Source organism: Salvia miltiorrhiza, chromosome 4 (assembly GCF_028751815.1).
Source record: "Salvia miltiorrhiza cultivar Shanhuang (shh) chromosome 4, IMPLAD_Smil_shh, whole genome shotgun sequence".
NCBI classification, from domain to species: Eukaryota; Viridiplantae; Streptophyta; class Magnoliopsida; order Lamiales; family Lamiaceae; genus Salvia; species Salvia miltiorrhiza.
The window spans coordinates 28,884,979-28,911,435 of NC_080390.1; the positions used below are offsets into that span (position 1 = coordinate 28,884,979).

Consider the following 26,457-nt stretch of genomic DNA (forward strand, 5'->3'; position numbering starts at 1 on the left):
TGGAGTGCTCACTGATGAAGTCTATATAGAACAACCTCCAGGGTTTGAAGTTGTTGGACCAGAAAAGGTGTATAAGCTGAAGAAAGCGCTTTATGGATTGAAGCAAACTCCAAGAGCGTGGTATGATACTCTCTCTGAGTATCTGGTTGAACAAGGATTCAAGAAGGGATCAGTTGACAGAACCCTGTTCACACTCAAAGAAGGAGAATAACTTCTACTTGTTCAAATCTATGTCGATGACATCATCTTCGGATCCAAATCCGAAAGGATGTGCAAGAAGTTTGCTGACTTTATGACGAACAAATTCCAGATGTCAATGATGGGATAAATGAATTTCTTTCTAGGACTACAAGTGAAGCAGACCAAAGAAGGAATACTGATCAACCAGTCAAAGTATGCCAAAGAACTGATCAATAAGTTCGGCATTCAGCATATGAAATCAGTCAAGATTCTAATGAACACCAACTGGAAGGTGGATCCAGGATCTGAAGGGAAATCTGTGTCTTCAACCAAATACAGAGAAATCATTGGATCACTACTCTATTTGACTACTAGCAGACCAGACTTTGCATTTGCAGTCGGAGTTTGTGTGAGATATCAATAAGATCCCAAGGAAGCTCACATGGACGCTGCACAGCGTATTCTAAGATATCTCAAAGGCACACCCAACATAGGACTGTGGTATCCAGCTAACGACGACTTCAAGCTTGCCTGATACTCAAATTCAGATTTTGCAGGATGCAAAATTGATCGAAAATCAACTTCAGGAACTTGTCAGTTCCTAGGCAACAAGCTCATTTCATGGTTTTCAAAGAAGCAGACTTCAGTCGTCACTTCTACAACTGAAGCTGAATATGTTGCTGCGGGAAGTTGCGGCTCACAACTCCTATGGCTAGTCCAACAACTAAAGGACTACGGGATAGATGAAAAAGAAGTTCCTATCTATTGCGACAGCTCCAGTGCTATTGCAATCTCTCATAATCTAGTTCATCACACAAGAGTCAAACATATCGCAATCCGTCATCACTTCATTCGTGACCATGTGGAAAAGAAGTACGTCTATGTTGAATGGATTTCGACCGCAGTTCAGAGAGCAGACTTGCTGACCAAAGCTCTTCCAAAAGACAAGTTCAACGATCTTTGTGGAAGGATCGACCTCATTAACCCCGAAGAATGATGCTGCTCTTGAAGATTTCTAACTACAGTCACGATAACTGTTGTTCAGTCAATAGGTGCTCCTCAACTGATGATGTGGCAACCAAAGAAGATAAGCCTTCGTCTGAGGGGGAACCTCTTCAGAAAAATCAACAAACGTCGTGGTATCGATTGACTACAATGATCAGTCGACTAGTAAGTATATTTAACTTACATTGACTTTTTATATATCAGTTAAATTCACTTATGAGTTTTTTAAAATCTTTCTCTAACTGATCAATTGCTTTTAAAACGTTTTAACTGATTGTTGGAAATGAAATATCCGAGAATGACAAGTACCTTTACGATTAAAAATATTTTCACTTGTCCTGATCTTTTATTTTGATCAAATCCAACTATTGTGCCTCTGCAATTAAAATCTTGAAAATCTCTTTGATTTGATAAATTGCAATGATTTTTATTACTTTATCTTTCTTTTTGAAGCTTCCGTCCTCTGCAGTGACGGCGGACGTGAAAAATTTCTTCAAAATAATTTTAGGCACAATGTTCAAAAACTTTTCATCTTCCTTACTTAGTATTTTAAATACTTTACACTTGCAACTTTTTCTTCATCACAACTAACAACTTTCCACAGACACTTCTGTGAGAACACTTGTCACAAGTTGCAGAAAACTTTAGTTCCAACAATGGAGAGATCAATGATAAAACAATTATGGAGTGGGAGAATGATGCTCGCACAACTGATCTACACAGGACCCTTCCACTGGATATCGACATTTCTCCAACGTCAAGCTTGTTTCTACCCTCACTTATATCCCTCGACAAGAGTGTCTTCTATCCTAATTCCAGGCGCCAAGAAGCTTCTACGCTTCAGGAGGTTATCAAGCTTATCTCACATATCTTGCTCACCTCCATGGCATGCAACAACAACGAGCTCTCTCTCGTTGTCTGCTGGCATCTCCAGCCGCACATGGTGGTCTCAACATAGACCTCGTGCGGGCAAATCGACAGTGCTAGTCCTCACGACTATCACTGATTCGATTTTTGCCTCTCACACCCATCTCACGTACTCTCCATCTTTCTCCAACCTAGTCCTCTCTCTCTCTATCTTAAGCTCCTCATCATCCCTTTAAGGTCCGTATGCATAGCCGCCTTACATGAATATCTCCAAAGAGCTGTGCATACCTATTTTTTCCCTACCCTCCTTCTCCTCACAAACACTCATCTTCCCTGCATCCACACTCTTTTTCTCCTCATCAACCCTCATATTCTCCATTTCCAAGCCTCTTCCTCTTCTTCGTCTCCCTCATCATCTCCATTCCCACTGGCGTCTTCCTCTTCTGCATCTCTGTACTTACACTCCTCTCGAATCTTCTCATGAGCTTCTAAGACTCGGAGTTGGGTACCCTCTGATCATAGCTTCCATCATCAGCTCTCTCTTTTTTATGTTGCCAAAAATGGGGAAAGTAGAAGTTAGTTGGTTCTCTGCATCTTCTCGAAAGACTAAAGTTGGTAAAGCAAAATGATCACCAGAAGTTCAAGGATGACGAACCAGTAAGACCTCGAGTCAATGGAAAATAAGTATAGAAGAAACAAGCTTAGGAACATAAAGATGAAGACGACGATCAAAGATCAAGTTCAAGGTGCAAACAGGTAGACTGATGGAGTCCATGGGTTTCCATGTGTTTTTATGCTTTTTACTCCTTTGTATGTTCTGCTCTGTACCTTAATTGATTTCTCATCAGTTATCTTTAAAGAAATGAAATGAACTTCTTTTGATCTCAACCTGAAGACAATATCTTTTTGTCCAGGCTCTGATTATTTACTTCAGTTATGTCTTCGTTTTCTTCTTTTGAACTGTTGTGTTTTTCCTTCGAATGCAAGTTAATAGGTTATCTTGTTAAGGGGGAATAGTATTCACCCTGTTTAGTAACTTGTTGTTCTTATTCAGTCTTTTCTTGTCTTAGAACTGTTGTGTGGTTTTGGCATCATCAAAAAAGGGGAAATTGTTGGGAACCTAATGAAATATCCTAATCCTAGTTTTGATGATACCAAAATCAATAGGTTTCACTTGTAATAGACTAAAACTGTTCGAACTCAAGTGTTAGAGTTTTTTTCTAGTTTAGTTGCTGTTCTGAAGACTGAAGACTGAAGTTGCCGACTGTTGATGATTTAAGGCAGAGTCAAATACTGATATTTGACTAACCAGTCCAAGAATCAGTTACGACTGATTACTTAATGCGAGCCACGTGAATTCAGCGGACTGATACTAAAGTCAAGTATCAGTCAAACATTTTTCCTCGGACTGAAGCTCCAAAGCTTAAAGGAAGCCATGCACTCCAGAAGTACTGCCGCATTAAATGCAGAGATTTCGAGGATCGTCCTTTCTCTGTAGAGCTTTTTTTTTTGGTGATTACTCATCTGTTTTACAAACTCGAAAGAAAAGTTTTTCGCTGCCAGTAATATTAGTCGAACTGATAAATCTTCGGATAGTCAGTGAGATTCATATTACTCCTCTATTTTACAAACTCGACTGAAGCCTAACGTGTATCAATTAAAGTCTTTGACTTAACTGATAACTCCTTACTGAAGAGTATTCAGTATCAGTCGCCAACCTAAGTCTTGCTAAACTCTTTTAACTAAAAAAGGTTGTGTCAGTTTGTTTTCGTTTGAAAAATAGCCTATAGGTGTATCCCCCCCATACACCTATTCGAGATCCCAAGGGACCTAACAGATGATTCTTTTTAACTGCTAATTTCAGTTTTATATAAAGTTCAAATGATGAATGACTCTTTATGAAATCATATGAAATGTTTATGAAATGATTGTCTGCCAAAAATGTTTATGTTTTACGTATGTATCCTATCTATGTTGGTTCGCCAACTTTAAAGGAAATCGAATTCGGGCCCTATGCTAGACGAAGGTTTGCTAGTATGGGTTAACGTGTACACTCATGGAGACTGCGAGTCGCTTGCGATCGGTCTTGGCTTCCGTGGAAGGAGGCCTCCTTCCCGGCGCGTGATAGAAAGGAACAGATATGGAACATATGAAAGAAAAATGGGTCGGCCGGCCAATCTTATGAAAATGAAAGAAATGTTTTAGTAAGCACAAGTCTTTCAAGAAAACTCATGTGTGTTACTGTTTGGCAGTACAATATATATATGTGTATGCATGTTTGTAATTTCGGCATGTGCCCACTGAGTATTTTTATACTCAGCCCTGCATGTATTTCTAAATGTGCATGTTGAGCAGGCGATGGAATGGATTGGTGTTGAGCGGATTCTCTTTTGATGATTAAGTAATATATATCTTCATATGTAGGGGTGAGCAGTCGGTCCGGACTGAACCGAACCGACGAAACCGATGACCAAATTTTCAATATTTTTTGGACCGAACCGGACCAACTGAAACCCTAGGATTGAACCGAAATTGGACCGAAACCGCCATCGGTTCTCGGTCCGATTCGGTCCAAAACCGACCATTTTTAAAATATTAAAAATTAAAAAAAAATTTAGAAATTAATAAAAATATTAATAATATTAATAAAAATATTAAATATATATTTAAAAGAAACAATGGTGTCAAATGGCCACATTAAAGATGCAAACACAATATTTGACCACTAATTGAAAAAACATAAATTATGGCAATTAATTAGGCAATATGCCTAATATACCCCTAAGTAAAAAAAAATTATTTTTTTATTTTTAAAATTCTCTGCGCCCTATTTACCCCTTGACCCCACCCCCTCCCCTACCACCCACCCCAAGCAAATTTTTTTTTACTCTCCTGCCCCCAGACCCCACCCACCACTCACCCCCAAGCCAATTTTTTTTTTTTACTTTCCCTGCCTTGTCTACCCCCCAGACCCCGACCCAACCCACCTCCCTCCTCCCAAGCCAAATTTTTTTTTACTCCCACTGCCCTGCCTACCCCCCCCACCCACCCCAAGCTATTTTTTTTTCTTTGTACTCTCCTAGATAAAAATAAATCAATTTTTACTTTTGTTATTTTATTTTATGGCACTTATGACATTATTAGTGGCAAAAGGACCTTTTTAAACACTTCCCCTAGGGTTTAGATATTTCATTTAGGGTTTAGATTATCCATTTAGGGTTTAAATGATCCATTTAGGGTTTAGATGATGCTGTTGTTTCTATATTTGTTCTGCATATTTGGCACTTATGGCACTAATAGTGCCATAAGTGCTAAAAAGACCATTTTACTTTATTTTATTTTGGATTTTCGTTGGCACTTATGGCACTAATAGTGCCATAAGTGCCATAAAATAAAATAACAAAAGTAAAATTTGATTTATTTTTATCTAGGGGGAGTATTTTTTTTTTTGGCTTGGTGGTGGGTGGGGTTGGGGGTCTGGGGGGTAGACAGGGCAGGGGGAGTAAAAAAAAAATTCGTTGGCACTAATAGTGCCATAAGTGCCTAACCCGACTCGCGTGCCTGATCCTACCCGGCACGCGACCCGCGCTCCTGACCCTACCCAGTCCGCCCAATTAAGGGCAAAAACGTCCCAAAGCTATAAAAATGGCCAAAATTTATGTTTTTTCAATGAGTCGCCATAATTTGTGTTTTATGATTCATTTTGGCTATTTCAAAATTTTACTCTATTTAAAATATATATATATTCGGTTCGGTCCGATTTTCGTCGGTTTTGGCCTCCCCGGGACCAGGATCGAACCGAAATATTTTCGGTCCAAAAAAATAGGACCGGACCGAACCAATACATGGACCAAAACCGACCCGGACCAAAAAAACCGATCTGTTCGGTCCGATTTTGCTCACCCCTATTCATATGTATGTCTCACACATTTTTTCACTGCGAAATACTTTGATTATGGTAACTCTATGTTATGAAGTCGATATATTTGTTATTAGGTAATCCACCTCGATTAAGTCACCATTATGTGAATATTATGTAAGTATTCAGATGATCAGATATGATCCTAGTGCTATGTTATTAAATGTCATGTTTTCTCAAAATACTTTTATGTTAAACAAATAAATTCCCTTTCTTTCCCGCTTCTTAATTCCCACCCCGAGTCATAACCCCGGGTTAATCAGTACTTAGGTATAGTGGGCTGTGACTCAATATGTTCAACCATTATGAGTCGAGCAATCGAATATTAGTAGTCGAACGTTTTTAAAAATTGCACTAATACTTGACATTTACCGATTTCAAATTGAACATCAATGTAAAATACACTAATACTCTAAATTGAACATCAATGTAAAATGGATGATTAAGTATTTTTATTCTCAGGAGTAAGATTACTCCAATTCCACCCTTTTAATGGGATAAGAATCAAGTAAAATATAAGGTGGATTTTGGTGAATGGAGAGATAAGGTGGTTCTTGGAGTGGATGGGGAACTAATTACTACATCTAACATGACTTTGCCCGATAAAAAAAAAAGAATCAAGTAAAATAAACTTTAATGATAAAAATAATTAAGGGCATTGTGATATTCTAAAGTTTCAATCCAACAAAGTAAATAAGAATTAACTTTACTATTTTTATCTATCAAAACTAATCCTTCAAAGTAAATGTCTCCTATATAAGAATAAAAGAATTTAAATAATATAATTTATATATTTTATAAAAAATTAATATTTTTTAAATTTTCTCTTTTAAAATGAATATGTATATTTTTTTGCCCCTATATATATATTTCACTTTTCAAAACCCTTCGAACCCAATTCTGTCGCTCTCTCCAAATTGATAATTCTCAGAGAAAAATGGCTTTTGCTGCAAAATCTACAAATGGCTGCCTAGCTTCTTCACTCCCATCACTCTTCACAGCTTCAAAAGCTTCATACTCACACCCTTTTCCGTCAATACGCATCAAACCCATCAAATTACAAATTTCTTGCTCTTGCGCTTCCTCAATTCCACTATCACCTATTTTGAGGGTTTCTGTCATCGCCGCTCAGCAAGAAGAGGACAGCCCTGTTCTCCTCGAGGAGCAAGACGGCAGAGATTTCAGCTGGGCTGAAGCTCCCGACAGCGGAGAGACTGATGTGTTCGTTGAGCCGCCGGAGGAAGCCAAATTGTATGTGGGGAATTTGCCGTACGACGTCGACGGTGTTAGTCTGGCTCAGATTTTCAAGGGGGCTGGCACTGTGGAAATTGTTAATGTATGGAGTGTTTAATTACTGTGATGTATTGAGTAATTTACATTGTGATGTCAGTTTTTGAGATCAAGATTGAATTTTGATATGTTGGTTGCATTTTGGAGGTGTGTATTTGGATTTTTCATTTGTGGGCTTGGTGTGGATTTGCAGATTATTTGCAATCGGGAGACTGAGCAGAGTAGAGGGTTCGGGTTCGTGACGATGAGTAGTGTGGTAGAAGCTGAGAAAGCTGTGGAAATGTTCAATCGTTATGTAAGTTCTAAATTGGTATTGCTGAGGTTCGTATTCATGTTGTCTGGCGTTGCTAGTTTGATGAATTTATGCTATTGGTGGAGACTGGTCTATATTTGTGTTGGTAACTTTTCTTGGGCTCTAGGTAAAATTAGTAGAAGAGGGGTGCGATGTATTGAAAACAGTGTAGTAGTATTTTGGGTAAAAATAGTTATCAGAATTAGTGCTCCTTAAAGAAGTTGATGGTGCATTGAGTGGCAGTTTTGTTTATTTGGTATTGCAAGATGTGGAAGATAAAGTAGTAGTCATTTTGCTGCATTGATTCAATGTCTATATGGTAAATCTTTTAATTCGAACTCCAGTATTTTTGGAAACTGGTAAATAATGTGAAGAATGAACATCGTTTGATGAAAGCAAATAACCACTGGGATTTTCTGTGTAAGGTTTGTGAAGGTGTCTAGATGTAATGACTTGAAATAACTTCTCATCATTGATTTTGTTATGTAAAATTGAAACTCTATACGTGGAGAGGAGCTCTGCTAAACAAAATTCATTACATGTGTTAAATTATGTGTATCTATATTGGTATTACATTCTAGTTCATGTGAAAGGAAGTGTGCCAATTCTTGTAAAGAAGTGTGTTTCTTAACTACTATCTGATTTCAAATTTGTTTAGTTTAGAGACATGCTTTATAACCCCCCTACCCCTCTGAACAGGATCTCAATGGCCGATTGCTGACTGTTAGTAAAGCAGCTAAAAGAGGATCAAAACCCCCTGCTCGTTACAGGATATACGTAGGTAACTTGCCTTGGAGTGTGGATGATGCACGTCTTCAGCAGGTGTTCAGTGAGTACGGTAAAGTTGTGAGTGCTCGTGTGCTCACTGATAGAGAGAATGGAAGATCTCGTGGTTTTGGCTTTGTAGTGATGTCAAGTGAAGCGGAATTGAATGATGCCATTGCCAACCTTGATGGAATGGTAAATCTGCTTGTGTTTCTCATTCTTAGTATATGCGACCGATATAAGATTCGGAGAAACTCTAGATATTTACATTTTAATCTTCTTCAACCATTGAACTTTTTGCAGAGTTTGGATGGTAGAGCAATCAGGGTCAATGTCGCTGCAGATGAACCGCCAGGCAACGGTATTTGAGTTGTACGAATCTACTATTGCATCAAGTCTTAAGGCTTATTTATTTGTGCAGATATGATCAATATGGTATTAGGAGGCTAAGAGAGATTTTATTTCCACACATGAAAAACCAGCTTGCTTTTGCCTGCACTCTTATAGTATTTATAGCTTAAACTGGGTAGTCGGACGAGAAATTTCGCATTTAAAAGAGACTTGGCAACATAGTTTTTCATGTATGCAGGCATAGTTATACATTAAGTTAATTATCATATATATACACACGGCACGCACGTAAAGTTAGCACCCCCAGAGCTGCAGTGGCACTGGCATGTAACAAACAGCCGTCTCGCTCTGGATATTGAACGTGCCATCTGCGTTCTTGCCCACAACTTTCAGTTCCTCGTATACGTTCCCAACAGGGATCACCAATCTGCCAGCGGGTTTCAGTTGTTCGATAAGCGCTGGGGGGAATTTCTGGTGTGGCAGCTCCGATGTGAATGGTGTTGTAAGGCGCAAAGTCTGGCCATCCCGCCTGCCAGATACAAGAACACAATATAAGCTATAAGCTTTTTAAAACAATTAAGCTCTTAAACTGCTTATAAATTTCAGATGAGTCACATGGCGTGCATGTGAGGTGCGTTGTAGACGATCTGTCAATGTATGGGGGTGTGCCCTCTGGAACAAACAAACCCCTGTCACTTGTGCCCTTTTCTTTGACTGCATAATTCCATAACTCTGCTGCTGCTGCTGCACCATTCACTCGCTCTTAATTGATACTGCGTTTTGTTGTTGGGGAAAAGAAAGCCAAGTTGAGATTTTTTTTTTTTTTTTTTTTTTTTTTTTTTTTTATCATCTGTCCAGCTCTGCTAATGCAGCCACGTTGTAACTCAGGCCTATCTAGAGATGTGGTCGGTTGTTCTGTGATCGATTTGACTCTTCCTATTAGCCCTTCAAAATACTCATTTATGTATAAATTAACATGGTTACGTTAGTGATGTTCACATAAGTATAAAAATGTAGTATAACATTTCTCTATGTAAACATATTACAATCAAATTAGAATGCCCTAAATTAAATCTAAATGCCACTTACTGTTTTTCTTGGCTATTTTCTTCTTCACTACGGAAAATTTGATGGAGATGCTACCTCGGAAATTGATTGATGATTTGTAGAAAAAAGAGTGAGAGATCCATGGATTTTGTGGTAGAACAAATTTGCCAAATTTCAAATATTTTGAGAGCAAAATTAGAAGATCAAAAATTATATAACCTGAGAAAATCGTATCACACCTATATCTCATAATAATATTATTATAATTTGAGATGAAAAAAAGGGGAAACAAGCTGCTTGGGAAAAAATTTCAATTAAGAAAATATATGAAAAGAGTCAAAAATAAAGAGAATATTTATATTCCATCTTTTTCCATCAAATAGAACGCAGCTATTATTTGAGCATGTAAAACATCATTTGGTGTGATTGTCAAATGGGTTTTCATGTATGCGGCATAGTTATACATTGAGTTGCTTTATTTCATAATCCTCACAAATATACACATGGCATGCAAGTAAAGTTAGCGCCCCTGGAGTTGTGCTTCTCGACTAGTCAGCGGCACGTACCGAACAGCCGTCTCGCTCTGAATGTTGAGTGTGCTGTCTGCGTTCTTGTCCACAACTTTCAGTTCCTGGGAGACGTTCCCGACAGGGATAACCAATCTGCCACCGGGTTTCAGTTGTTCGATAAGCGCTGGTGGGATTTCTGGTGCGGCAGCTCCGACGTGGATGGCGTCATAAGGCGCAAACTCCGGCCATCCCTGCCTGCCATCTACAAGAGCACAATATAGATTAAGCAATCAAAGTGTCGTTGCATTATCAAAGTCATAACAATTAACTTTAAAACATTAAACAAGTCATGACAACTCCAGCACATGCATAAATGACAAGAAATAATGTATTAGATGAATTGAACAGACCAAAAGAGACCAGCATTCACCATGACATACCAGCAACATGAATCGAGAATGATCCTTCTTTAAACAGCGGAGCTGCAGCACTCTTCTCTATATTCTTGATTGAAAATTCAGCCAATTCAGGAATATGCTCGACGCCAACGGTACGGCCTTGTGCTCCCACCATTACAGCAAAACAAGCAGTCAAATAACCCGTTCCTACAAGAATAATTTACAAAAGCTCAAAGGGCAGTATAAGAACTGGGGCACAGCGATGTTATGTTCCTCGAATGGACCAACTATTTAGAGAACACCAACTGAGCAGAAAATATGCCCTCGTATATCAACGTATTGGGACAATCTACATTACCAGAGCCAACATCCAAAGCATGCATGCCGGGTTTGAGATGGTTCTCCAACAGCTCGAGGCACATGGCGTGCATGTGAGGTGCGGAGATAGTGGCGTTGTAGCCGATCTGCATAGGACTATCAACATATGGGGGTGTGCCCTCTGGAACAAACAAACCCCTGTCAATGGTTTCCATCACTTCTGCCACTTTCTTTGATTTTATAATCCCATAACTCTGCAAGTGCTGCACCATTCCCTCCTTATTGATACTGCTTCCTCTCCAGTATTGCTGTCAGGGAAGAGAAAACGAAGTTGAGATTAGATGCCATATAAAGGTACTTCTCATGATCTGTTCGTTAAGACAACAGGAAAACCACATGATACAGATCATGTGTCATACGACAAGAAAAATAGCAAGATAAATACAAAGAATTCACAACTCACACACAGTAATACTACATAGGAACAAAAAGCTAAACGATTTCTCCCTAGACTCCAATTCTACTCATCTATTGCTTTTTATAAACTTGAAAGCTCCAGTTAATCATCTTTAGCTGATAGTATAAGCGAACAATATGGATCTCCTTTTTTCTCTTTTCAAAGTACAATACAATACACCGTTCTGGATTTTAGACTTCTAGTAGTTCTGTTTTCACATGAACTAAGTCAATGAATTCATCTAATTTTTGCCATTCATGAGAGCTATGCAAGCTGGACATACTAACTTTGGCATACTAACAATTTCCAAACTTTATCTCAGATAAAGCCTAAATCAAGCTCCCATTAAACAGAAAAGCCCTAATCAAACTAGTACTTAGCTCTTAGACTCAATAAGGCCGATTTCAAGCATTACCAGATTTCCGTTACTCAAAAACAGTAATTAGCACTAATCCGCAAAAAAAACAACAAATCTGATATTGCAAATTTAGCTCTACAGAATCATTGCACGTTACCGACAAATTCCAGTAACGAGTTCTTAATTTCCAATATCCAATGTTAATCAAAACATAAATTTCGAGTAAAAGCTACTCCATTTCTTCTAAATTTCAATCTCGTTTCACAATGCAAACACATACACGCTGCGTCAGTGAGTTTGTGATCGCGAGCGGTGATAAAATAGAGTACGGATACCTCCATCCGGTAGAAAAACGGGTTTTAAGGACGCGTCAGCGACGGAGTGAGGAAGGGAAGGTATGAGCGTTTGGCGACGGTGGCGAGAGATGAACGGCAGCGGTGGGGGATGCCGCGGAGAGTCAAGTGATCAAAGGTTAAGTCGAAGGCGCAAGGTAGCTGAAACAGTACGCATTGAGCGAATAGCAACAGAAATCGTTGAGTTATTCCTTTCCTCACTTATCAGTTAACGCTTTCCAATCTGCGATTCCTTTTGTTTATATCTCAACTATCGGTGCGAATCATATATATAATGGGTTGGGCTTTTCTTTCTTAATATTAAGCCCAGTCTCTTAACTTGGGCCGTTATTTGGATTGGCTCTTGGTCATATTGGATAGTTTATAATAGATGAATGAAAATATTCATTTTGCTATACTAAAATAAAAATATCTAATAAAATAAAAATATAAAAATTAGCTACTTTCTGTGAAAAAAGTCAAATTTACCATGCCATTAATTTGGAATTTTCATCAGCTAAAGATCTGAATAATTCCCAAAATTTGAATATCTTCTCATCAAAGCTAGCTAAAGATCTGAATAATTTCCGTCAGCTAAAGATGATCTTTCCAAAATCTATTTTTTTTTTACAAAATCTGCACAAATCTTCTTCTTCTCCGTGGATTCTTCTTCGTGGCTAAAGATCTGGAGGCATTTTCGATTTCAATTTTTATTTCGGTTTCGTTTGATTACCGACAGATTCTCCGCTGATTTCCACCACCAATCCGATGATGGATGGTGGAGTATCTTCCAAGCTGATTTCCCTCATGATTTCACATCCTCTGCATCACGCCATCGGGACTCCACTGCTTCACCCTGCAGCCGTATCGAATAGCTCGAGAATTGCCGTCGCAACGAGGCGGAAGGGAAAAAGTCATTGCGACATTGAGATTTTTGATACAGACTACATAGTCACATAAATTATATCCTATAACCGAGCCGCTCAGCCTTAAATTCCACCATTATAACCTCATCGCGTCGCCGGGAGCTATTTCTCTCGGCTATCATCGCTTCAAAGGCGGTTGCGCTGCCAGCACCACCACGATGCCTAACCTCGAACCAAGTTCTAGTCCACCAGAAGGCCTCTGCATACTCAGGCTCAACTGCTCGTTCCCGGCCTTTTCCCCCTCCGGCGACTTTGTCGCAGGCAACGGCAATTTAAATTTAAATTTCGACCACAAAATAGTCAAATCCGACGGCACAAAGAGGTGGACTCTGTTTAAAAATCGAACTAGTTTCTCCAATTGTTGGGAGTCCCAATAAAGAGAATTCGAGTTTTGAGTAGTCTTTTAAATGAGAATTACAGAATTGAGTAGCCCGTTAATTGGGGCAAAAATTGAGATATACTATGATAATTGATTTTTACAGTGTTTGAGAATGTGAGAGAGATGATTAGCAGAATTTGTATCATTAAATAAATATAATTAATTAATATATATACGAATTAAATTGTAATTTAACATCATTAAAAATTGTAATGCAAGTTGCGCTTATATTCGCATTTGGTGTTTCAATTCCAATACACAACAGATTCAAATGGAGATACAAAATGCAAATTTTCGGGAGGAAGACTTAGAGCACTCCCAGCAGAAATCCCAAAATTATGCTCCTATAATCCTCCCTAAAGCTTCCCTATTTAATTTTAGGATCTCGATTTTATAAATGCATACACCAGATCTCCTATTTTCTACATAAAAATAATAATTATGTGTGGGCCCTACTAATTATAAGTTTAAAATAAATTTAGGGTGGGTGTAAATTTAAGATTGAATTTAGGTGGGTGTAAAATTTTTTGTGGGCCCCATCCAATTTAGGGGATCTGCTGGATACATTTTTTATCTCATTTTCAATTGTTTTAACCTAAATTTAGAGTTAGTGATGCATTTAGATGATCTGCTGGGAGTGCTCTTACGTGAGCGCTGCTTTGTGCGCGCATTCTGTGAGCGCGGGTCTGGGTCGGGTCGGACCCGGATCCGGATCCATCTCATATATTTAAAAAAAAAAATACAAAGACTTTATTCATTATATATATAACTGTTAATGCATTAACTATCAATAGAGCTTGTAGCTCAGTTGGTTTGGGCGCAGGTTGTGTAAGTGAGGGGTGGGTCTTGGGTTCGAAACCCATTAGGAACAAAAATTTTGTTGGGTTTATTTCATTAATAGTTTCATTTCGTTTCATTTATATGTTCCTATTTTTGTTGGGTTTATTTCATTAATAGTTTCATTTCGTTTCATTAATAGTTTCATTTATATGTTCCTATTTTTTTTGGGTTTATTTCATTAATAGTTTCATTTCGTTTTATTAATAGTTTCATTTATATATAGTATAGTATCATTTTGAAAAGCTAATTTAATGAAGTTTCGTAAATAACTTAGTCGTCTATATGATTAACTTAAATATATGAAAAGTGAAAAGTGTCATTAATTGATCGTAATAGTTTCATTTGTTAACAGTAGAGTGTCACTTAAAAATTTATTCAAATCTTGTTTATTTAACAAAGTTTTAGAAATGATACTTGTAGTTTCTTTCTTTTAAATATGTAATTTTTTTTATTAAAATAATACTTGTAGTTTCTTTCTTTTAAGTATGTAGTTTTTTTCTTTTTTCTGTAGTTTTTTTTTCTTTTAATACTTGTAGTTTCTTTCTTTTTTCTATAGTTTCTTTCTTTAAATACTTGTAGTTTCTTTCTTTTAATTATGCAGTTTCTTTCTTTTAATACTTGTAGTTTCTTTATTTTAAGTATGTAATTTCTTTATTAAAAGGCGAGATTTTTTGTAGTTTCTTTCTTTTAATACTTGTAGTTTCTTTCTTTTTTCTATAGTTTCTTTCTTTTAATACTTTGTAGTATTTTTCTTTTTTCTATAGTTTCTTTCTTTTAATACTTGTAGTTTCTTTTAAGTATGTAGTTTCTTTTTTCTTCTTCTTCTTTTTTCTTTTTCGTTTCAAGTTTTAATTATTTTTTTATTTTATTTAGTTTGAAAAATAGTATCATTAATAAATGATATTAAAAGTTTCGCTCTTTTTTTGTTCTATATTAAAGGTTTCATTTAGTTTGAAAAATAGTATCATTTGTTCTTTTTTTGTTCTATATTAAAGGTTTCATTTAATAAGAAAAATATTGTTTGATATGATACTTTAACATTTCAAATGACACTATAATGTTTCAAATGACACTACAATATTTCGAATGTCACATTGACATCCAAATGACACAATAATATTTCAAATGACACTACTCCGACAAACAAATGACACTATAACATTTCAAATGACACTACTCCGACAAACAAATGACACTACAAGATTTCAAATGACACTTTAACATTTCAAATGACACTATTTCGACATACAAACGACATTATAAGATTTCAAATGACACTACAAGATTTCGAATGACACAACAAGATTTCAAATGACTCTATTCCGACAAACAAATGGCACTACAAAATTTTAAATGATACTACAACATTTCAAATAACACTATAAGATTTCAAATGACACTACTCTGACATACTAATTATACTGTAATATTTTAATATTTGAAATGACACTTAAACATTTCAAATGACGCTTTTGATTCAAATGGCACTACAAAATTTCAAATGATACTATAAGATTTCAATGACACTATGACATTTCATATGAAACTTCAACAATTGAAATGACACTATAACATTTCAAATGACACTATGACATTTCAAAGACGCTTTGAATGACACTATGACATATCGAATGACACTATATCATTTGAAATGACACTATGATATTTCAAATGACACTATGACATTTCAAATAACACTACAAGAAATGAAATGACACTATGACATTTCAAATGACACTTCAACACATCAAATAACACTTGAAGAATTGAAATGACACTTGAAGAATTAAAATGATACTCGAAAAATGACTCTATAATATTTCAAATGACACTATGACATTTAAAATGAAACTTCAAAAATTGAAATGACACTTGAAGAATTTAAATGACACTTCAACACTTAAAATGACATTATGGCATTTCGAATGACACTATGACATTTGAAATGACACTATAACATTTCAAATGACACTATAACATTTAAAATAACAATTCAACACTTATAACACTTGAAGAATTCAAATGACACTTCAACACTTAAAATGACACTTTGAAATTTCGAATGACACTTCAACACTTAAAATGACACTTTGACATTTCATTGACACTCGAAGAATTCAAATGACACTTCAACACTTAAAATGACACTCAAATAATTCAAATGACACTTTGAAATTTTGAAATATTATGGTATCATTTGATATTTTATAGTTTCTTAAGAAATGTTATAGTGTTATTTGAAATATAGTAGTGTCATTCGAAATGTCTATGTGTCATTTGAAATCTTATAGTGCCTATATAAATATATATATTAAAAGTGCCATTTAAATATAAATACAGTAGTATTTATTAACGCAAATGATGTCATTTATCGAGAAAAAAATGTTATCTACCAAGAAAGAAAAATGGTGTCATTTAGATATATTAAAAGTGTCTTTTACTAAGCTAAACAGTGTCATTTTTGTTTACTAAGAAGCATTCTTTTCACACTCATCTGAATCTTTGCTTCCATTGACACTCTCTTCTGCACTTGGAGTTCAAGATACGCATGCATGAGCAAAAATAGTAAATGACACTTGAAATATTTGTAAATGACATTATTGAACTTAATAAATAACACTATTTATTCAACTTTTTATTCATTGAGACATTTTAACAAACACCTTGACCACAATCCACAGTGACATGCTTAAGCTATATATAGAACAGTGGAGCACCCTTAAATTTGAGCTAGTCATTTCAAGAGAAAATATAATAATAGTCATTTATCGCACTAAACTCAAACTTATGCGATATATACCCTTGAAGCCATCTCATAGCCTTCCGCAACCCGAATAAGATGAATTCCCTGTTCCAACATCTTCTGCGCTTACTCTTTTGCAACCACAACGCCGCCGCCTCCGCCCTCAAGGCTCAATCGGTGAAGGCCGGCGCCTTCACCATCTCCCTCTCGCTTAAAATCGGAGGGCGGCCGCCCGACTGGAGCCGCCGTAGACATTAGCAACTTCACCTTTGAGTCCGCCGGCGAAGAAGGAGGAGGACGGCGCGGCGTTGTTTGCGTGTTCCTTTGAGAGAGAAGAGAAAGATGATGAGCGAGAGACGAGAGAGGAGTACAGGTTGTCCAGAATTAATTTTTTCTTTTCAATATATATTAAATTCAGCGCGCACCATGTGAGCGCAAAAAATACACGGCGCTCATTTAAGTTTTTGTGAATTTTCGGAGGAAAATTTTGCTTTACCAAAATTTCATATTTCCTCCACGTCAAAATCTAAGTTTGAAAGCCTATAATCCTATAAATACACCCTTAGCTCGGTCCAGTCTCACTTGGCCTAACTAGTTCTTTTCGACACATTTATTTAGGAGAGTGAAATTATAGTGTAAAAGTATGTATAGATGTGTGTGTCACATTTATTGTAGTGAAAATTGATTTTAAAAGGGAAGCAGATCAAGTTGAATGAGACAACCCAAAAAGAAAAACAGGTCAAGTCAAGTGGAACAGAAGGAGTAATATTTTTCATATAATCAAATAAGACTTTTCTTCATAGCAAATAAAACTTTAAGATTTTGTAAATGAGAGTTTTGCTTGAATATCAATAATATTTTTCATAAATAAAATAAGACCTTTTTAATAGAAATAAGACATTTTTTTTAATTGCAAATAAAATTTTAAGACTTTTTATTCATAAATGAAAATTTTGCTTGAATGTAAATATTCCATGCATTTGTCCACGATAAAGTTTGGTCTTTCCATTTTATGACATATACCCTTATATTTTTACTTTCATTCATACACAATATTTACAAAAAATCTAACTCAAAAATTTATTTTTAATTATCTAACAAATCAACTTTGGTGAGCCTCTTTCCTCACTTTATACAAATTTCTCAATATTTGTTCTTAAAATTCGCACGCTCCCATTTGCACCACACTTATCGTAAACGGATGGAGTAATATTTTTTACAAAATCAAATAAGACATTTTACAAAATCAAATATGACTTTTCTCAAAACCAAATAAGACTTTTCTTGAGAGCAAAGACTTTATTTGGAAATGAGACTTTTCATATAATCAAATAAGGGGATGTGTACTTTGAAGGATTAGCCTTGATAGATAAAAAATAGTAAAACTAATCCTCTATTTATTTTGATGGATTGTAACTTTGGGATATTCAAAGACCATGATTATTTCAATCATTTGAGCTAGTTTTGTTTGATTATTATTCCAAACAGTGAGATTGAAGAAATCTTAATCTTAATGATAAAAATACTCAATCATACATCTTATCAATCATGCAAAACAAACGCCCCCTAAAACTTTATAAATAAAGTTTGTAATAAAAGTTAAGAAAGACTATGTGGTACAATGAATAAGACATTTATCTTTAAAACCAGAAATATAGGAGCTGATCCTCAACTTAGTTGTTAATTTTGTTTAATTTTTTATAAATATGAACTGACTCGCCAAATCTTCATCCCAACTTGATGATCGGCTCAGCCCGCCCTCAGCCTGCTTCTAACCTGCGCTCGGCCTGGTCTTGTAAGTGTTCCTCTATTTTGATTATGTACTAATATACGCTTATTCGTGCGATGCACGACAGATATTGAAATTAAACAAAAAATTTAAATAAATAAATAAAAATTATAATATAAATAAATACAAAATATGTTATATAAATAAAATATAATAATTCACATCAATGACTCAATAAAATCTTGAATTAAAAAATATAAAATTTCAATTTATACAAAATATATTGATAATTATAGTTATTAAATAAATTTAAAACTGATTCGATAATGAAATTTGCATTATGCATATTATTATATATTATTATTCATCATAATAAATATTTTCATACACAAACATAAATAAAAAGTTATAAATTTTTGATGAAGAGACAGAAACTAAAATATTTTAAAATTTTCATAACTCGTTCATTTTTTATGATTTTTATACTATATTAAATTCAAGATATATATTGATTATTTTTTCATGAATCAAATTTGATGACATTTAGAAAATAGTTAAATATAAAAGAATAAAAACAAAAATAGTGAAAAAATTGGTGTAAGAAGAGAGAAAAAAAAATAGAGGAAAAAAATGGAGGGAAAAACTCCTCTTTTATATATTATATAGATATAGATTCATTCACTCTATTAATTTGTTTCCCTTCGCCAAAAATAAAGTTTAGATTTAATTTTAATTTGTTTCCCTTGGCCAAAAATAAAGTTTAGATTTAATTGTTTTTGTTGCCGTGGTTGTGTAACTTGTTTTTCCACTAAATTGATTCAATTTTAGCCTGCTATACTTTCAATTATTTCGACTTTTTCGTCATGATCTTCAAAACTCTTTGTCCCCTTGCACTTTATAGTGTATGCCCATTTCGCATTCATTTTAAAAGGCCAAAGGGTAGTAAAACTTTCAAGCTATATATAGCATGCAAACGTACAAAACAATGAAAGTAGAAGGACAAACAAACTAAAAGAAGTTGTTTGAAATACATAAATATAAAATATTACTCCCTCTGTCCTACGAATCTTGACACATTTTTTTTTGGGATCGTCCCACGAATCTTGACATATTTTCAAATAAGGTAATAATTATTACCTTCTCTCTCCTACTTTATTACTCACTCCATCCCGGCTTTTGGTATCGAGTTGAGAACGACACGGATTTTAATAAAGTGATTGGTGTGTTGTGAGTGGAATAAGGGTCCCACATTTTATGTGAGAGTTAAAATAATTAAAGTGGAGTAAGGGTCCCACCTACTTTTACTAAAAATAGAAATAGTACCAAAATATGGGACGACCAGAAAAGAAAAGTTGGATACTAAAAGTTGGGACGGAGGGAGTACTTTTATTACCTTATATCTCCTACTTTATCACTTTTATTACCTTCTCTCTCCTACTTTATCATTTTTATACTTCATTAACTATACACTTAAAATACTAATCTACAACTTCTTAATTCTCGTATCAAAACCAAACGTGTCAAGATTCGTGGGACGGAGTGAGTACTAAAATACTAGCTGTACCGATTACCATATATACTTGAATTTGAAATATAATTAGCAGAGGAAAATTTCAAGTGGTCGCTGTAGCAATAATGCAGTGGTGGGGAATGAAAGACGGACCTTTCATTTTCTGGCGTAAAGATTGGGCGATTGGTGGGACAATAATCGTCTTTTATTTTTTATTTTTCATTTTTCGAAAACAATCGTCTTGTATTTTCCAACGTGAAACTGCCAAGAATTTGTGTGGTTAGTACTTAGTAGTATGGCTTTACATGTAAAAGATTATCAATGCAATTGCATTGTGGATTCATAATGCATCGATTTCCATCGGAACAGTTAAATAACGCGTTTTGACAAGAGGTGAAACATAGAGTGTAAAGCGATATATAATTTTTATGATTTTATTTGGTGATCATAGCATAAAATAAATTTAAATTAACAACTCTATCATCACAAATATATTTTTACTCTTTTTTTCCTGTTTTTTTTTTTCCTTGAATAAAATTGCATTTTAATAATATTTTGAAATTATATCGTTCTTTAAGTTGTCGCTTCAACTTCTCTTCCTCTTTTCTGCAAACAACCATCCAAAAATAATCCCAAAATCTATTCCCGGAAGTTTTATGTCGTAATAATAAACTATATATATTCAGAATATTCTTGAATCTACAAACTATAATTTTATTAATTCTTTGCGATTTACATACTGAAAATCTTCATCTACAATCAACTGTATTTGAAAATTGAGATTAAATTTAAAGGAAGGCCGAAGGCAATTTATCGATTTTGATTTTCAAGTTAGTAAAATTTAATTTTACTGTTAGAATATATAAATTGTTAGTTATTTTATTCATTAAATTGCTGTTTACTTTCGTCTGCCGCCGCCGGTGGATGAATTTTTTTTTTTTTTAATTCTTTGAAGTTTGAATTGTTCTGCCATAAATTAAATGTTACTCCATATATACATGATTACTAATATATTGATTAAATTGTTGTGCATTTGCTTCTAAAATAAACATAGAGTCAATTTTTTCAACAAAACATCTTATTTCTGAAAAAAAGTAATTTGATGAGCGAGAAAGTGTTGAAATTTTATTATCACATGAAAAGTCGTTTAGAATTAAATATTTTGTAGTTGTCCTGAACTTGATAATCACTTATTTAAAACGTAGATTTTAACAAATAATTTTTTTTGAACATTTATTTGATTTATGTGTGATTCGAAAATTTTGAAAGCATTAGATAATGATGAGTTAAGAAATCATTGTGTTGCTCTGAAATTTACTTTTACTCATGATAATTTATGTGATATTAATTTAGATGATTTATTTATGGAATTAAAAATATTACAAATGACTTTGTCAAATGAGATTATGCCAGCAATTGAAATTCTTGAATTTGTAAAATATGCAGATTGTTATCCAAAAATTGCAATTGCTCATAGGATCATGTCGACTATGCATGTTACTGTAGCATCAGCTAAGCAGAGTTTCTCAAATTAAGTTAAAATTATTAATGAAGACATATTTGAGGTCGTCACTATCGCAAGAAAGATTGAATGATTTAGCAATTTTTTCTATTAAAAAAGGTGTTCTAGAAATGCTTGAAACAAAAGAGATTATAAATGTGAAAAAAAGAGAGATTACAAATGACATTGCAAGTAAAAAATCTAGAAGATGTCATATTGTAAGTTAAAAATGATATATTTTTTTTATGTATAATTGTTATATGGCATTTTTATTATGAAAAATAAAGAGCCCATTTTTTTTACTTCGCTCCGGGCCCTATTTTTGTCAGGACCGACCCTGGTAGTCGTCGTATACCACCAAATAATTCCTGCAATAGCTAAGAATTAGTATAGTTTAGTAGCAAGCACGGTTGAACCACATAGAACGGGTAATTGCAATCAATTTCCTAGATATCTAAATTGGTGTAGCCACCACGCCTTAATTTTAAGAGAGAAATATTAATAAACTAAGGAAGCAAATAAATCAAATAAACAATTACTAAAATTCAATCAAAGAAAGGTAATTCGGCTCGAATAAATCCATACAAATTTAATAACTCTGATCATCGACGCAAATATAAATTAATCCATATCAACCAACTAGTTATAAGATACCGTGAACGTGCTGTCATACCGCAATTCCTACTTACTGTGTCGATAGACAGTTGTACACGCCAGATCTGCCTATTTCTCTTATTAAAATATAACCTAGCTGGAGACGTCAGACCTAGATTTAATATTCTAATAGCATTAAGATGAATGAACTCAATTTAGACAAATTACCCAAGAAGGCATGTAATAATTCGTCTACCAATTTATTCCTACTACGAACATGGTAGCTTTATTACTAATCAACACCATTCCAACAATTACGGATTGACAGGAACCGATTGACTTTAATCACATTAAATCTAAGTTGATCAGGCTTAAATTAAATCAGAATTGACCTTAAACACAAGGAATAAATCGAAATCAACAGGAATCAATTATATGAACAATTAGGTCTCACAGATATTAAATCAGTATTTCATTATTCTCGCCGAATTAAGAATTTAGCTACTCATAATTAAACCTAAATCAATCAATCAAATTGAAGCAAACATTTAATAAACAAAATATGGAATAAACGAGCTTCCAATCATAATTCATGCGCCAAAACACTATTGAACTTAGGTAATATCAAATAAAATACACGATAAATGACATGAGTCTAGACAACTAAATCACACACATCAGGCGCTGATGTTAAGTGTATTGTGAGTGGCGAAAATATATTGTAATTAGTGTTGTTTAGTATATTAGGAGCGATGAAAGGGTGTTGTAAATAGGGTTTATATTATTAGTGGTGGGATATAGTCCAAAACTATAAAGAATTTTTTTTATGGACGTCCCGAAAAGGAAATTTAGGAAGTTTTAGTATGAAGGAAGGGAGTACATAAAATCATTTTCTTTGGAACATTATTACTCCCTCCGTCCCACGAATCTTAACACGTATTCTTTTTTGGGCCGTCCCACGAATCTTGACACAATTCCAAATAAGGTAATAATTAGTCCAAAAATCAGAGCACTCCCAGCAGATCACCTAAATGCATCACTAACTCTAAATTTAGGCTAAAACAATTGAAAATGAGATAAAAATGCATCCAGCAGATCCCCTAAATTGGATGGGGCTGACAAACATGGTTTTCATATCTCATTTTCGTATGAATTGTTGTCATTTTCCTTCATGTTTTGCTTGTGAGTGCTTGTTTGTACCTTAATGTTGTGCTTTGTTGAGATTTGATATTTGGTATAGTTTTTGTAGTGTTTTCAGGAAACATCAAGGACTAATTGGAGAATTTTGAATACATGAGATTGAAGTACGTCTCGAGAGGAATCCGTGAGTGCAAACGGCGACCAAATTCGAGTCCGGACGAGGGAGAACGGAGCAAAACGAGCAGACTGCGCAAAGAGCCCAGTAGCCCGCGGTCACCACCCGCGGCCGCGGGGTGGGACCGCGGCAAACTCGCCCTCGACTCCAGAGGACCCCCGCGGTTACCACCCGCGGCCGCGGGGTGGGACCGCGGGTTCCCTGCCATTTTCCCACGTTCCCTAGCCGCGGTCATGGGCTGTAACCGCGGGAAAAAGGCGGGGCTCCTCCCAAGTGGACCCTAGACGCGAATTTGAGCTCTAAAACTCATTTTTTTCCCCCATTCTTGATATCCATCATCTCCCCCAACATTCAAGGCCCAATTTCATCTTCCCCAATACTCCACACCAAAACCCTAGCCTCTATTAACACACCCACCTACCAAGATTGAAGCATTGAAGAGGAGAGAAGGAAGAAAGCAACCTTGAAATAGGATTTGTCACTTTACTCTCTATTTCATTTATGTATCTCTTTGTTTTTGGATTGTTGTTTGTGAACATGTTAGGCTAAAATCCCCCATTGGTTTGGGGATTAGGCTAGTAGATTATGTAATGGATTGATTATTATGCTTAATATATGTCTTGATTATTTCATTGTTATTATCTTTTCAAGCCCTAGCTTTAATTCTTGTATGGATTGTTGGCCACTTTCTATGCATTTCTAATTTGTGATTTGAATCGGGAGAGGATAATCATAATAGATTAGGAGCTTGAAACATATTGACTCAATAAACCGGGAGGTTGAGAGTTAGGTGAGAGTTTACCGATCCTTTGTGCTTTTGGGAGTTATAGGTTAGAAGTTGACCGGGGATGGAAACTATGATCCGTAATCTACCGTTTTAGTCGTCCGAAAGGGGGCTAGAACTAGTGGGGAGATCACTCTAGATAAATAGGAATATCAAGACTAATATTGAGCTAATTTGAAGTCCATTGCTAATCCATCGATGCCTAATCCCTAAACCACCTTCATCACTTAATTAATCCACTTTGTTTGATTATTCTTATTTTGTCTTTGAATTTGTTAGTTAATCAAACCACTCACCTCCTTGTTTAGTCTAAATAGCTCTAGCATAATGACTTAAGGTAATCACTAGAATTTGACTACTAATATTTGTGGAATACGACATTGCTTCCCTATATTGCAACTACACCGTATACTTGCGGCGTAGTAAAAATAAATAGCGAATAAGTTTTTGGCGCCGTTGCCGGGGATTAGTTTAGTTTGATTACTTGTGATATTTTGATTCATTGTGCTTAATTAATTTAGACATTTTACTTGTTTTATTTTGTTTTCAATTGTAAGATTGTATCTTGACTTGTTGTTCTTGTTGGTTGATAGATGGTGCATGAACACAAGGTCTAAGGGTGCACCTCTTATACCTTTAGACCTTGAGGTTGAAGCTCTTTGTCGACGCAACAAAGCAAGAGCGAGAAGAGAGAAAGAATTGGAGAAAAACATGGCCGAAAATCAAGAATTGATTCTCCAACTCCAAAGACTAAGGGCGAATCAATGAGCAAGAGGCTCAAAGGAATGCACCACCACCACCACCCATTAGCGAGATGTTCCAACCCGTGGCCCAACGAGGAGGAGCGCATGCTCCAATGATCAATGCCAATAATTTTGAGCTCAAGCCGGCCCTCATAAATATGGTGCAACAAAACCAATTCGCCGGTCTTTCTCAAGATGACCCGAATGGACATCTTGGAAACTTCTTGGAGATATGCGGCACCATCAAGATAAATGGAGTCCCAGAGGATGTCGTTCGACTTCGACTCTTCCCCTTCTCACTAAGGGGCATGGCCAAGACATGGTATCAATCTTTAAAGGGTGGTTCTATCACTGCTTGGGAGAAGATGGCTCAAAAGTTCCTCAACAAGTTCTACCCTCCGGGTAAAACCATGAAGATGAAGAAGGACATAGTCCAATTTCACCAATTTGATGGAGAATCCTTCTATGAAGCTTGGGAAAGATTCAAAGAGATGCTAAGGAAGTGCCCTAACCATGGCTTAGATCAAAACACAATCATTTGTGTATTCTACACCGGGTGTAGTGGTGAGATGCAAAGAGACATGAATGCATCGGCCAATGGAGCATTATTGGAGAAAAGCCACGAGGAGGCCGCCCACATCATTGAGAATTTAGCCGCAAATAGCTACCAATTTTCGGTGGAGATAACTATTTTGAAGAAAGTGGCGGCTACAACAAGCTCGAATCCGATAGCTCTTTTGACGGCTCAATTGACCGCTATGAATAGCAAAATTGATGCTATGTCCACATCAAAATCGGAGCCTATGGTGGAGGAACGAACCAACATTGAGGATGTGAACTACATCAACAATAATCGAGGCTTTGGGAACTTCCATCCTCAACACCAAGGAGGGTATCAAGGGCAATACAATCAAGGATTTCAAACAAATCACCACCCAAATATTGCCTATGGTAATCCCAACAACTTCTTGCAACCACCACTCGAATTTATGGTGAGCAATGGTATGATCAATGAAGAGAAGAAGGTCAACCTTAAAGAGATCTAAATGAAGTTCATGACGGCCACACAAGCTCACATGACGAAAATCGATGAGAGGTTGGAGGCTCAAGCAACTCAATTGAAAATGCTTGAGATGAAAGTTGAACAAATTGCCAACCAACATCAACAAGGGCAATTTCCAAGAAACACAATTGTGAACCCAAAAGAGCATTGCAAAGCTATTAGTATACTAGGTGAGACAACCCTTGAAGAGTCCAACATGTGCTTGGGAGATGAGGACAAAGTTGAAATAGAGAAGAGCAATG

General features: G+C 35.6%; 3 protein-coding genes and 1 non-coding gene across 4 annotated transcripts; 1 reads left to right on the top strand and 3 right to left on the bottom strand.

The window, feature by feature from the left end:
- The first annotated feature begins 6,839 nt into the window (after positions 1-6,839).
- LOC131019636 (28 kDa ribonucleoprotein, chloroplastic-like) lies at positions 6,840-8,895 on the top strand. Its single transcript, XM_057948226.1, has 4 exons — positions 6,840-7,307; positions 7,455-7,556; positions 8,253-8,513; positions 8,622-8,895. The coding sequence occupies exons 1-4, from the start codon at positions 6,909-6,911 to the stop codon at positions 8,685-8,687; spliced, it is 828 nt and encodes a 275-aa protein (XP_057804209.1). The 5' UTR covers positions 6,840-6,908; the 3' UTR covers positions 8,688-8,895.
- LOC131019639 (uncharacterized) lies at positions 8,845-9,763 on the bottom strand. Its single transcript, XM_057948230.1, has 2 exons — positions 9,285-9,763; positions 8,845-9,198 (listed from the first exon to the last, which is right to left on the bottom strand). The coding sequence occupies exons 1-2, from the start codon at positions 9,420-9,422 to the stop codon at positions 8,926-8,928; spliced, it is 411 nt and encodes a 136-aa protein (XP_057804213.1). The 5' UTR covers positions 9,423-9,763; the 3' UTR covers positions 8,845-8,925.
- Positions 9,764-10,059: 296 nt separating this feature from the next.
- Positions 10,060-13,531, bottom strand: LOC131019637 (protein-L-isoaspartate O-methyltransferase 1-like). The gene is made up of 4 exons (XM_057948228.1): positions 12,092-13,531; positions 10,982-11,249; positions 10,666-10,830; positions 10,060-10,487 (listed from the first exon to the last, which is right to left on the bottom strand). The coding sequence occupies exons 1-4, from the start codon at positions 12,095-12,097 to the stop codon at positions 10,237-10,239; spliced, it is 690 nt and encodes a 229-aa protein (XP_057804211.1). The 5' UTR covers positions 12,098-13,531; the 3' UTR covers positions 10,060-10,236.
- A 12,034-nt stretch (positions 13,532-25,565) lies between these two features.
- LOC131024056 (small nucleolar RNA R71) lies at positions 25,566-25,672 on the bottom strand. The gene has a single exon (XR_009101650.1). It is a non-coding gene; the product is annotated as a small nucleolar RNA R71 (small nucleolar RNA).
- Positions 25,673-26,457: the final 785 nt, after the last annotated feature.